General features: G+C 40.2%; 1 protein-coding gene across 4 annotated transcripts in view; it reads right to left on the bottom strand.

Moving 5' to 3' along the window:
- The window catches only part of ASPH (aspartate beta-hydroxylase), a 216,116-nt gene extending 208,031 nt beyond the window's left edge, over nucleotides 1–8,085 (bottom strand). For 2 of the 4 annotated variants that reach the window (XM_058528764.1, XM_058528762.1), the window contains exon 1: nucleotides 7,533–7,856. In XM_058528764.1, coding sequence (XP_058384747.1) covers nucleotides 7,533–7,644 — 112 coding nt within the window. In that variant the 5' untranslated portion in view covers nucleotides 7,645–7,856. Of the gene's footprint in view, nucleotides 1–7,532 lie in introns of all 4 variants that reach the window. The other 2 variants (XM_058528763.1, XM_058528766.1) reach the window with 2 other exon arrangements.
- Between the last annotated feature and the right edge of the window lie 6,138 nt (nucleotides 8,086–14,223).

A 14,223-nucleotide genomic window follows, 5' to 3' on the forward strand; every position in this document is an offset into this window, starting at 1 on the left:
CAGCTCAGTGAGGGACAGCTGCTACACACCTGAAACTATCAGAGCCACACATGTTTATACAGAGCAGGTAACACTGCAGATTAGTGTAGAAGGAAGACACTTCAATTAAGGGTACAGGAAATTTTCATTATCCATTTTTTTAAAATATTGAATTAAATCCCTACCTCACAATATATACAATAAAATCTACGTCCAGTGGTTTAGACATCTAAATGAGAAAAGGCAAAATTTAAGATATTTCAGAAGAAAATAGAAAATGTTTTATGATCTCTGTGTTAGAAAGGATGTCTTAAATAAAGCACAAACCATAAATTGGAAAAGAGGAAAATTCTACTGCTAATATATTAAAATCTTAAAATTTTATTCAACAAAATATACCACAGAAAATGACCATGTGAATACTCACAAACTAGGAGAATTCCTTCACCACACAAATAATCAAAAGGTTCAAGATATAGAAAAAAATTCTACAAATCAAACCTAAAAACACAAAACAAAAAAAATCAGAAATAGGCAAACTATATGAACAAGTAATTCATAGAAAAGGCAACACAAAGGTCAACTCTTACTAGTAATCTCACTGGCGATCAGGAAAACGGAAGTTTAAACCACAAAGTACTATTTCACACCCACCAAACTTGCAAATATCAAACCTTACCAAGTGTTGGCAATGTGGTTGCAGCACGAGAGGAGCTGCACTCATTGTGGGTGGGAGTGTCAACTGATACCACCACTTTGGGGTTAAAAAAAATGGCAATATCCAGTCAAGTTTAATATGTGTATTTGTTCTGACCCAACAATTCCAATCCTAAATTAAGCTCTAGAAAAACTCTTAGACACGTACACAAGGGGACAGACAGGTACAAGAGTGTTCAGGGCAGCAGTGTTTGAAGGAAAAAAACAAAACAAACCAAGTGGTCTCCGACAGTAAGGTGGGTAAACAAAAAGGGGCACATTCATACGAGTGAGGAACTATATAAATGAAAATAAAGAGCCAGAGTTTGGTGGAATCTCAAACAAATGGTGTCAAACTACTATGCCAAGTATGAGCCTATTCACAAAACTTGTAATCTGTGCTAAACAAGAATATATATATTTCTATATATAGGGATATACACATACTTCCTAAGCAGTTTTCATATATGTTGCTTTTAACATTACATACATTTTTACATGAATGGATATGTAATATATAATATGCAACATAACATTATATATTATTTGTGGGTGTATATATATTATATATTATAAAGAAATGCATGAGAATGATTATCACAAAATATGTACGAGTGGCTGGGAAGGGATAACACAGGAAAGGAGAAACCGAGAATCTGGTAACATTTTATTTCCTCACCTGTACAGTAGATACACGGGCATTCACTGCATTCACTATATATTTATAGTCTTAAGTACGTAATATTTCAAACAGAGCAGCACATATTGTGTTCTAGAAATTAGAGAGATGGTTCACATGTCAAAAAGCATGACATAATTTATAAAACTCAGTAAGTGACAAGCATCTTATTCAAAATGATTTGATTCATTTATAAAACTCAGTAAGTGACAAGCATCTTATTCAAAATGATTTGATTCATTCAAGAATGGAAAAGTCAAGTTAAGAGCTAGATATTCTTTCAACAAACATTTGCAACACAGATTTTTATTTTCATGCAAGAAAAAAAATTAACAGCTCCTAAATAAAATTTACATGTGAACCTAAGACCAAAAAGGATTTCCAATATACCATTTCAGGAAAACTCAGATTAAAAAGAGTGTGAAAGATGGGAAGGGGAGGTAATTGTGTATATCAGTGATATAATAAACAAGAAACAGAAGTTAGAGACAGAACAACAGAACAGCAGTGAGTCTGCACTATGGTAGAAAAGGCTGCCAAACATATAAAATATGAGAAGAGGCAGTTATACAATATTAGTTATGGAATAAAATTATTTTATCAAACAACATTCTCTCACTTTAAAATTAACAAGGATGCTCGCTGGCATCCATTCAGAACGAGTCACTGGGTTACATCTGCAGGCACACACGTGGGAGAGAAGCGCTGGCATTTCTCCAAGTACAGCAATAGTGGTTCCACTCTGCTCGCTGTGGATACCCCTCCCCCACCACCCCGGCCCCATTTAACTCACTACCCTATCCACATTAGAGCACAAAGGGCATCTATGGCAGATGATGACAGTCCTACTACAGTCAGAACAACCAGGTAAGCCACCTGGATCTCACAGGGGGTCACAGAACAATACAGATCCTTCAAAAGATCTTATGTGACTATTTTTTAAAAGATTTATTCACCAAGTGAGCTCAAATTTCCTTTGAGTTTAATAGGTTATCTAAAGTAAATCTGTCCTCAGGTGTCATCAATCTGATCAGAACTAAATTACATTCAGTGATCTGCCATTAAAAGATAACTATATCAGCCAAAGGTAACCAAGACACATCCCTGAAAACGAATATCAAATGCAGACCAAACGCATGAAGCACCTTCATTGCAGGAAATAAAGTAAGGAAAATTTGAAAAAAATTAATAATGACTAACAAGAAAATACCATCTTGGCTCCCAGCACTGCCAGAAGAAAGTGAAAAGGTGAAAGCACTGGACTCCAGAATATCCCCCTACAGTGGCACTTTGGAAGAAGAGGAGGAGGAAATGAACATCCTAATCTCGAGTCCTCTAATAGAAATGGCCAAAACTGTAGGACCGAACCAGACACGTGTCCACCCAGATAGACGTACACCCATGTGTGTGGCGCTGAGCAGATGCTGGGCAGCAGATACTGAAACTTAGGAGTGAGCCACAGCAACCCCACATATCCCGGCAGGTGGCTGAGGCTTTCTCCAGAGATTTGGGTAAGCTGTAGATGGGTTCTAAGTACATACAGATTTTATTTAAGGGAAGTTAATTCAAAAAAAATATTTTTTATCTTGGTACAGAATGAAGTCAAACCACTCAGGAGTTGCAGAAGTATCTAAGACAAAACTAAGTTGCATATTTTCATATTAAAACAGTATGCTGGAACAGCATCAAAAGACTAAAATGTATCTGAGCTCTGGTAAAATAGAACAATGTTACCAGACCTCAAGGGTAAATCAGCAACTTGAAGGTTGATGTGTCAACGGGGTATGTACACCACCAGAGGCAGAAAGACCTGTCAAATGGTTCTCAAAGCCACAGTATAAACACCACCTCTAGAACATCCATTTTACTTAAAACATAGATGCCACAGAATATAACAAAAAATGATTCTTTTTTTACAATGTATCATCAAAAAGTTTCAAGCATGCAATGGCCTGCTTAGCTCTATACCTTACATCCTCCGAAGTCTGGTACTCACCCTTACCATCAGAAGTAATTTAGTGAAAGCCTCTGAGAAACACGAAGGGATTCAAAATTGGTTTTAGAGCTATCACAACTCTGAAAGAAAAGGAGAGAACACTTTTTCCCATTTGAAGAGACTAGGATTAGAGATTTTGAATGGCTTGCCACAAGGTTCTTGAATGGATATGAATCCAGGTCATCAGACTCTCCCAAACTACACTACCTTTCTGGAGGAAAAAAGGTTTATTCTATTGGGACCAGAGAGCTCAGAGGTTCAATTTCTGAGACTAACTGAAAATAGGGAGGAGAACCCACAAGAGCCTTTATCTCTATTACTCTGAGTTACTCTGCTGGTAATTAGCTGAAAATGAAAACCTCTCATTTTCTAATAATCCTTGGAGACATATAATGTTAAAGACAGACTAAAATATAGATCTTTTCTTTTATTTCCTAAGCCCAACACGGGTTAATACGCTTGGTCTTTTTAAAATGTGTTCAAGAATACTCTCAGAACATTTTTTAGGAGTTGGTTTTATATGATATAGCCAGGCTGACAAAATGCTGTTCAACTGAACACAAAATATCACACAGTTCTTATAGTGGAAGAATGATAGCCTTCCTATCTTTTCATCCTACGTTGACTAATGGAGGATTAAGCAACTGGCCCTAACTGATAGCCTCTGGCTAAAGAAAGAAAATCTCACCAAGCCCTCTTCATTCAAGGGATCCAGAATGTAATCAGCAGTGTACTGTATCCATTAGTTACTGAGTGGTCTAAAAGATACTGAAAAGTAGAAAGAGAAAAAAAAATTCTAAATGATTAATATCCATCAAATGAATTTGTGAACATGTTAAGTTTTACAAATAGTATACGAATGCATTTAATTCTAAATTTAATTCTAAATTAAGCCTAAAAAAATAGGCTGGTAGGGACAAACTCTTACTACTAAATTTCAAAATCTGCTGTGAGAGACTTTGAGAGAATTAAACAGCAGTGGATAAGAGTGTTTAAGCGGTCGCCCACTATAGTTTTGAGTATGTACAGGACTGATTAAACAAAATAAAACAATTGATGTTACACAGTCTGAAGCTTCAAATAGAAGGAAGAAAGTGTTCTACAGTGACACCTACCGGTAAAGAGGAACGTAGTAGCACGACACTACTAGACAAAATAAAGAGTCAGATGTTTACACCACTGTAGCATGCTAGAAGCTACAGGGAAAGAATGAATGATACTCAAAAGGGAAAAGCGAAGCAAACAAAAACATGACACATACCAGTGTCTGTGTACTACAAAATAAGCCCAAAAGGACATCGTAATCCTTCTTAACCAAAGATTTTCAAATCAATAAATCTGAAAGAGGTTTCCTCTGACCCCAATTGGCCATGCAAGTCAAATTTTTACATGCAAGTTACAAGTAAGATGTCCAATTTACTTCTGTTTCTTTTATGTTATGAAGAATAAAACTGACAAAGGTAAAATTGAGCTCTGTAGGAAACTAGACATTTTATCATTTTTCAGTTTTAGTTGAAGAGTTAAAAGAAAAGCAGACAGACTTAAAATTCCAAATGTTATATAAATCCCCAAAATTCCAGTTTCCAAACATCACTTTTCAACACAATGTGACCACCAAGACAAACAGAAGGCCAGATAATCACCGTTTCTCTAAAATGCATGCTTCAAAGAATAGCGTCCATTTTCCCCCATACTTTTATACAAAAATTTAAGAAATAATAATGTTTAATGTGACCAATGTCATCATCAAGGATGATGGAAAATTTAATTGGTTATATGACGAAAGCACACTTTTCCTAATTAACTAGTTGTAGCATGCCACAGAGAGATCCAGAAGGAAACTTAAGAGACAATCTACTTTAACTGCAAGATTCCATTAAAATCTTACAAATTAGAGAACCTAAAATCCAAGTAGTAGTATAATGAATGAATTACAGAAAACATGGGTTCTAGTCTTGGATCTTCCACTAACTAGTTGGGTTTCCAAGAACTACACAACCTTTAATGAACTAGACAACCTTTCTGGGCAATAATTCCCTCATCTATAAGATGAGAGGAGGGAACTGAAGGGGCCTCACAGTAATGCCATTGCTAAAATTTCTTCAGTTTCTATGATTTCCCCAGCAGATGGGAATGGTTTGGGCATCAATGTCTATACTTCAGTGCCACTGCAACAACAGAGAAGTTGGTTTTATCTTTCAGGTATATCCTGCTATAAGAAAACAATATAAATAGAATCACACTTTCACTCTGCGGTATAACTGTTTATGACTGAAAGAATCCTTGTTTCCATCTCCTGTGCCTTCTACCTGGCACACAACCAGAGGTCAATATTTACTGAAAAAAATGGCTATGGAAAAAGATTACTCATTATGTAACATGCGAGACTCCAATATTCTTTAAATGTGTTTTTTTTTTGTAAAAGAGATACTTTTCTCTTTAGATACTATGTCTGTTTCATGATAATTATGGAATCAATGTATAAAATGCTTAAAAGGCTGTAGATCTTCAAATATGGACAGAGCTTGCTCTAAAATGCCTGAATGTGAAAGTCAGAATATGTTCATTTAGGTCATAACATTTCCTGAATTTATTACTTGCCTGTTAAAACTGGTTCACTTATTGATCCAGTAGGGGTGGGAACACAATACGTATTTCCCAATACTAATTTTTACCAATAACAGGCCATACAAAGCGACTTCCTCAGATGCAATCAGTCCTCTCTACTCATGAGCCCAAAGGATAAAATGGAACAAAGATGTGCTTCATTTGTAAAGAGTGCAGAAAACTGTAAAAAGCAATTAACATTAAAGTCTTGTTCATCCGCTTTCTCTGCTTGGAACTTAACTGGCACAATGGGCTCTTCTCATCTCTAAATTTTAAGAAGTGTAGCTGGAGCCGCCTGTGACAGCTCATCTACTCTTCAGCCTGTTTAAGTAACGGACTGGCATTTAAGGACAAGGGACAAAAGAACATAAACTTTTACTTATTGTCGAAGGTGAATTAATATGCTTGCTTTGAATTTCAAACTGTGTGTATCTTTTTCCATTTACCATACAAATGTTAGTTCTTAGAATGTAAATTTGTGTGGTGACTTTGCACTACTTTCACCACATAAATTTATTCAAATATATATTGAGCACCTATTAAAGGCCAGGACCATTCTAGGAGTTGGGGATAGGAATGAACAAGAGGAGGGAGTAAGACAGGAAGACACTGCAAACGAAAATAAATAATTTCAGGTAGTGAGAAAGGCTGTAAAAAAAAAATAAGTCCTGTGAAGTATGACTATAGTTATCTGATTTATCTTCTTGATATATATGAATACATTACATGTAGACCACAGGACACAAAAAGAGTCTAAATCATTTCAACAAGGAAAGTCTACAGCTCACATTCAATACACATGTGTCCTGCAGTTAGTTTCAATATCCTAACTATGAGTCAAAGGAAATATAAAAGAAACAGAGAACCACTGAAATATGAGATGAAACAGATTTAAAACATCTGTTCTCTGTCTTTGCTGGGTAAGCACATGGAGGAGAAAGGTGAACATCCAAAAGACTTTTTTAAAAAAAGACAATGGGAAAAACAACAGAGAAGCTGGCCCAGTATTCTAAAGTATTCTGTAATATTTTAAAGGTAACAACAATGCCCTTTAAGAAAGCTACATAAATGCAAAAATACTTAAAATCATTTCCAAGAACATTCAAATCACTCCCCGCACACACCCCTACACACCCCCACACCCCCCTGAGAATATCACACTTCGAGTTGCTCTTAAAGGCTGCCGGTTTGGCAAGAACTTATTTACTTCGACTTTGGCTCATTGCCAAACTCCCCAAATTATGCAAGGCAAAGGTAAATTGTTTCTCCTACTCTCATCTTCAAGTCCACGGAAAGCCAAGACGGAGTCTATCCATAACTTCCATCTAGGCTGCGCCCTGCAGGTGAGGGATCAGCGGGAAGGGGCTCCCCGGCGCGACCCCCCGAGCCCGCGGAGCCGCTCCAGCCCGCCCGCCAGGCCCACCGAGCACGGCCTCCGCCCCGCGCCAAAAGCAGGCGCGACGCGGAGGATGGAAGAGACGCGCCGCGGGAGCTGCAGAGACGGAGCCACGGCCCCCGCCGCCCGGGCCCCACCCCTACGGCCGCCCCCGACCCCCGCCGCGGAGCGCCTCTGACCTCTCCGTGCCCCGGGGCTGCTGCTGCCGCCGCTGGTGCCGGCGCTCGGGCTGCCGGAGCCGCTGCTGCTGCTGTTGCCGCCGCCGCCCTTCGCATTCTTGCGTGGGGCCATTGCGCGCACCGCCGGAGCAGGCGAGGGGTGGGGGGCCCCCTCAGTGCGCGGGGGACACCGGGGGCGCGGGGGCCGCTGACGGCGGGCGAGCGCTGCAGCGGGTGCGGGCCGCGGCTCCTGCAGCTGCCGCTGTGGCTCGGCACCGCCGGCCGCGCCTCCGAGGACTTTCACCCGCGTGCCGGCTGCGCGCGCCCGGCCGTGCGTGCGCCGAACCTGTGACTCCCTCCCGCGGCGAGAGCGCGCGGCTTGCCAGCCCTCGGCCACGCCCCTTCCCGGCTGAGCCCCGCCTCCTCCCTGCCCGGAAGCTTGAGTGACGGGAAGTGTAGCCAATCACAAAGGCGGCTATGAGGGGGCGAAACCCTGCCGCGCTTCCCCGCCCCCTGCAGACTTAAGGCTGTGCTGGCGCGACGCAGTGGCCTGTGAGCGCGGGCAGCTTTCGTCTTTCCAGTCTGTCCTGATCCTTTGGAACGTGGCAAACGTGGAAGCCGAGGTGGCTCTCGCGAGCATTGGCGGACCCCGCACGATCGGGACGGGGCGGGGTGCGGAGGCGGGGCCGGCGGGCACGTGTGCGGTGTCCGGGCGGAGCGTGCCGCCTCTTGGCCTTTCACTGGGACTTGTGTTTAGCTTCCACTTCCATGTGCATACAGACCCCAAGCAATGCAACCCAGCTTCTTGAGAAAGAGAGGTGGTTCTTGCCAGTATTAATATTAAGACATTCTGAAATGGTGATATTAGGGGTAGTTCAGTGCTTAAGCCATACGTGTTGGATAGGTTCGGTTTTAAAGCAGAACTTCATTTTGTTTGTTGAATTAATATTTTCAGAGAATCTTAGTTAAACAGATGCAAATGTAAATGTGAAACAAAAAGTTCATTTTTTTGTCTTGGATGGCACCCTCTATCTGAAATCTCCCTGCGCTGGGCTAACGCCTAACAGTCATCTTTCGTTGATATCCCCAACCATGGGTCCCCTCTTCTGCAGTCACACAGTGCATGGGCCTGAGCTACCTCTGAATTCCTCATATTGTCTTAAAAATATCTGGGCTTATGGGTAAACCAGACAGGGACTTGAAGTCACAGATGTCATTGTCATCTTTGTGTCACCAATTGCCGGCACAATACCTGGTGTGTAACAAACAAGCAGGAAGTGTGGTGGTTTGGTACATTTCTGACAAATCCTTAAGACTTTCTCCTAATTCTTGAGCATGTTTTGGAGCACCTCCTGGGACTGTCTCAAGGAGGCTCAGGAACCAGAGAGCGTGGTTGCAGTGTGGCATCTGGTTTTACTCCTCTTCTGCCACCACTCATTGACAGGTCCCCAGGCCCACCAGCCTCTTCTGCTGCGAATGGCTGGATCCCGCTGGAAACTGCCGAGTGACACACAGAAGCCCACCTAGGGTTGTGTTGCATAATGAGGAGAAGGCCTGTCTTTCCTTTTTATGAAGTAGTGTTAAATAGTTACCAAGGTGGAGCAGGGGCAGGGCAGTTCACAGAGTTTTTACTGAAGCAGCCCTTTGTTTTTACCTTATGGCATCTCCTTCTGCCTCCACACATCCTTTGGTCCACCCAGGCCCATTACATTATTTCAATGAGGGGGGAGAGGGGGAGCTGGGCTGAGAGACAAATCCAGTGATAGTACTTAATATAAAATAAAATGAGAGTTAAGCTGAGAAAAACAATGGTCAAGATATTTGAGTTCTTATTCTCACAAAACCCTGTAATTGTCAGGTAACTGAGGCCCGGAGAGGTTAAACAAAGAGGTCACAGAGCTAGTAAGTGATAGAGCAGGGATATTAACTTAGTCCATCTGGCTCCAGAGTCTATGGTCCAAATTTTCCTTCCAGGACAAGGATTAGTTTTGAGCAGACAATGTCTCACCTGGCTCCCACTTCTCTTAGCAGATGTTTCCCTGAAGCCTCCTTGGTCCTACCTGCAAAGGTATCTATCTGAAATCTGTTGCTGGGTGCTTAGAAAAGTCCACCTCTTTGAGGAAATCAAGGTTCATTGATGACTGACTCCAAAATGTTGAAGTGATGCTTTGCTCCTGCACTTCCAGAAACCAAATCTGGTACCATTGACAAGGTACACTGCTGTAATCTTAGACAGTACCAGGCCAAAATAGAGGCTTTGTAAATACAGATCACAGGAAGTTAAAGGTTACCTGACTTCCTCCTTGTACCACAAGGAAACGCCTGCAATAACATTTATAGACTCAGTATTATAAGATAAAATGTATAACATCGGATACTGTCGGTTGTATATACAGTTTAGTTTCGGGGACTGAATTCCCCCAAGCTAAGTATTGGTATTATACATTTTACATCTGTTTGTGCTTCCCACTGTATGAGCATTAAAAACCACAAAGCTTGCCTTGGATCCATCAATTTCTTCACATAGGTCTTTTTCTCAGCATTGAAGTGGGGGAGGTTAGGGAGTCAAAGTATCTTTGAAACTGAATAGAAGGTCAACTATCGCTTGTTAGCCTATCCTCGTTTCTGTGATTTCTGAGTAAGCTATGAATGAACTCTGGGTGAAGCAATGTTAAAAGGGCCATAAAGACAAGACTTAACTAGGACAACGTATTAAAGTACTAATTTAATAGAGCTTTTGAACTAGGCCAAATGTGCCTTTCAGATATTTCCATAAACTTTCCATTGGCTTCACTGGGACTTGCAAGTGAGAACTTGAGGACAAGATTTGTCCTAGTTTTTGTGAGTTTTTTTCTCGTGTTGACCCTTCACAGCCTCCAGTCAAATGCTTTCCAAATTAGATATTTCTGGACTGACTTATACCTATGAGAACACTGTTTTAAAGTTGCATTTTAATGTGCTTCCTAGAAAGTGGCTCTCATCTGTATGCAGTCCTCTTAATGTGAAGTTTTATTATTGCAAACTAAAAATGAGTATTTCCTCATCTTTACTTACCGTGGTAAATTCTGCCATAGTGGAAAAAATGAATTTCAACTGGTCATGATTCAATTGTATGTTTTCATTTTACATTAGTAGAATTCGTTGCAATGAAGGTTTTATTGGTAAGTACAAGAGGACTTTTAAGGCATTCTGTACTCAAAGTGTTCTCAAAGCAATTATTCCCATATGAGTTATATCTCAACAAGTAAATGAACTGTCATTTTCATCAAACAGCTTGACTTTATATTACCAAAGAACAAATAAGCCTGGCAGGTATCTACATTATAAATATATAGAATGAATTTATATCAGCAGAAGTAATTTTAAATCTAGTCAAAAATAGATTAGAATTAGAAATACTGTGTTGTAATATGGAAAAATAATCTGAAAACATATTAGCTAAGAAACCTATAATTTATTTCTTCTTTTCAATTCTTTGCATTTTTCTATCAGGATTGATACTTCATAGTGCCAAATTCCCTTCCTAATAAATAGCATTTAAGTAATGACTATTACTAGTCTTGTTTCCTAGTATAGGGAATTGATAGAATTGATTCTTCTTAAATCTCAAACTTAATCCCACAAAGAAGCTTAAACATGAAAAGAAAGTCAAATAATCAGAGAATAACAACTGATTATAGACAATGACAATTCTGTGGTATATAAAAGGAAATGTTAATGTGATTTAGGAGTCTTAAGAAAGTAATGGAGAAATCAAGAAAAGAGAAAAATGTGGTGAAATCTCAAGGATTCAATTTGTTTGCAAGATAATTTTACTTAAGCTATATTTGCCTCAAGGATCTAATGAGTGTGTGTATCTATAACTAAAGTAATTATTTCTATGTCTTTCATGAGAACCATGCTCCTTAGATGGAAACAGTTCCCTGATCCAAAGAAAAGTATCCTGCAACTAGTTTCTAGGATCCTCCAATTTCATTACATCCAACGTATAGTGTTATTCAATATGCAAAACTGAATCAATTAGTCAACTTAAATCCTTGAATGTTTATGGGAAATCATGCATACCTTACATAAAATCAGTATTAACTCAGCCCTTTTTATACCGTCATCTTTCTGATATGAATCTGCAATTTCATAAGCACATGATAAACATTGCTGAGCCCATACAAAAAAATAAATCCTAATGGACTTTGCCAAAGAACTCACTAGTAAGAAAAATAGGGAGGGTCTCTTTGTATCATTGCAACAAGATTTTATTAATCTAAAGACCACTACTAATCTATTTGAAATCTACTGTATTTCTTTACTTAAGAAGTACAATATTCATTACTTTAATAAATTCTTTAGCATTATATTGTGGCTATTAACTAACAGTCCTGAATATTTTGTGATTCTTCATGAAACTGCTACCATGCTGACTCCATCACTTGAGGAATTCGTTTCTCTGTTGGCAGATCCCTTTGACTTAGAGACAGAGACCAGTACCCTAGATGTTCACTGAAGCTGCTCCTCCCAGCACCAGAAAGCATGTTAATTTAGTAAAACTTAGTGGAAATCATTTCCAAGCAGCTGTCTCACAAATTATATGGTTCTATTTTCTCTACTTTTTATGGCATCCATATTGCACTTAGTGTTTCTGTCTCCAACACAAAAGAAGAGTTGAGGAATGCAGCTTCCAAAAGGTATCCTTGGAGAAGCCATTGTGTAAAAACCTAAGTGCACAAGTTTTAACTGTTTAGACGTATCCCAAGGGATTGTTTTTTTAAAAAAAATTCTCTTTCCCGAATTTGAGAAAATTGAAATCAAATGTGAACAGCTTGATAGCGTGCTTAGGCTTATATGAAAATAAACTAAGTCACAAACAATATTTAGGAAACTACCTGCAGGCTACAGAGCAGGGTGAGGCCTGCCGACTTCCTCATCTACATATCCTCGGTGAGATCGGGCAGAGAAGCTGTTACATAAACGTTTCAGCTCAGGCTCTTTGTGCTTGCCGTTCCTCTGCCTGGGGAATGCTTTTGCCAGACAGTCCAGAGGGTCACAAGACTCTTGTTACCCTCTCAGTTTAGCCCCAAGCCCTACAGTACCTCATGAGCTGAAATTTCTTGAGGAGCACTCTCTGCACAGGTATTAAATGGTTAGCCATTAAGCCACCGGGAAGCTGCTTATATTTGTAAGGTAAGGGCTTATATTTGATAGTAATGCCAAAAATATATAAAATCAATGACTTTTTGACATAAGAGAGATTTTTTCAAGTAGCACACAACCTAAAATTTTAATTATGTTCCTAAAAATAGGTAAGGATAGCCCATTTAGGATTTATCCCATCACACAACTGTGGGCAGCCATGAATAGCTCAAGTGAGAAATTAGAAAGCAAGCAGAGGAAGAGAGGGACCCATTGTATGAATCTGTGAAGTCATCACTCAGGTAGCCTGAGGCAGAGAACTACATTTAACTAATGCCTACAAAACGTGAAATCTGACTAGTTGTAAACAAATAAACTGACAGATCTCTACAATCAGAATGAGAGCCTCAAAATAGTGATGTGACTTCCAAGTCAGACCAGCATGAGACAGAGAGGAGAATCTGTGAATGACATAGAACTAGGATGGAAAAAATATCCCATTGTCCTATTAGCTGGGTTTGCCTGCGTCTTTTTTTCTTTCTATTTCCAAGTTAGGAGAGGTTAGCTGTAACACCAGAATTGTGCTCAGTATTATTTATAGTTGGTTGGACCTGTGTGCCTGTACATTAAGAATTTGGTAAATCCACATAGGTTATTGTATATTGTCATTTCAGATTTTCAGTGAATCCTTAAAAAAAGAGAGTCAAGTCTCAAATTAAAAGGATCACTTCAAGGAGCCAGCTGGGTGGCATAGTGGTTGGGTTCACACACTCTGCCTCAGTGGCCCAGGGTTCACAGGTTTGGATCCCGGGCGTGGACCTGTGCTCCGCTTGTCAAGCCATGCTATGGCAGGCGTCCCGCATATAAAGTGGAGGAAGATGGGCACGGATGTTAGCCCAGGGCCAATCTTCCTCAGCAAAAAGTGGAGGATTGGCAATGGATGTCAGCTCAGGGCTAATCTTCCTCACAAAATAAATAAATAAATAAATAAAAGGATCACTTCAAGTATTAAAGATATACTATAACCAGACTCATTAGACTCAAATTCAGGTTCTCAGAAGGAGCAGATCTCATAAGCAACAACACTCACTGAATTATGCTCGCTCAAGTGTGATTCCTACTTGTGTATGCAGTATGACCTATAACACAGGCAGTTATAGAGGAGGGGTGACCACAGTGCACCAGGCACTGTGATGTGCCCCTCACTCATCCTTTGCCTCAAAGCATCAAGGAAGGATGTGTGAGATCCTCTGCCCCTTCGCCTTCTGCTCTTCTCTAATTACTTTCCACCTTTGAAGCTGCTCATGGTGGCGACCTTGGTTCACTCTGGTACACATGTTGGGCACAAAGGGAAAGGGGAGCATTCAGAGTGTGGTTGCCTGCTGTTCCCTTACCCCCCAACCCTTACTCCCTAGCCTGTCAACAATGCAAGCCTAGATATTTTCAGCCTGGGGGACACTGTGGACTCAGAGCTAAAATGCTTTCCATGGCTGAGGTTTAGAAAGCAAGAGAGAAGTCCTGAGTTGTTGGGAAGAATCCCACCAATCAACAGAAAGCCCTCCTTCATCCTAGCCCCACACTTAGG

This window comes from Diceros bicornis, chromosome 33 (genome assembly GCF_020826845.1).
Source record: "Diceros bicornis minor isolate mBicDic1 chromosome 33, mDicBic1.mat.cur, whole genome shotgun sequence".
NCBI classification, from domain to species: domain Eukaryota; kingdom Metazoa; phylum Chordata; class Mammalia; order Perissodactyla; family Rhinocerotidae; genus Diceros; species Diceros bicornis.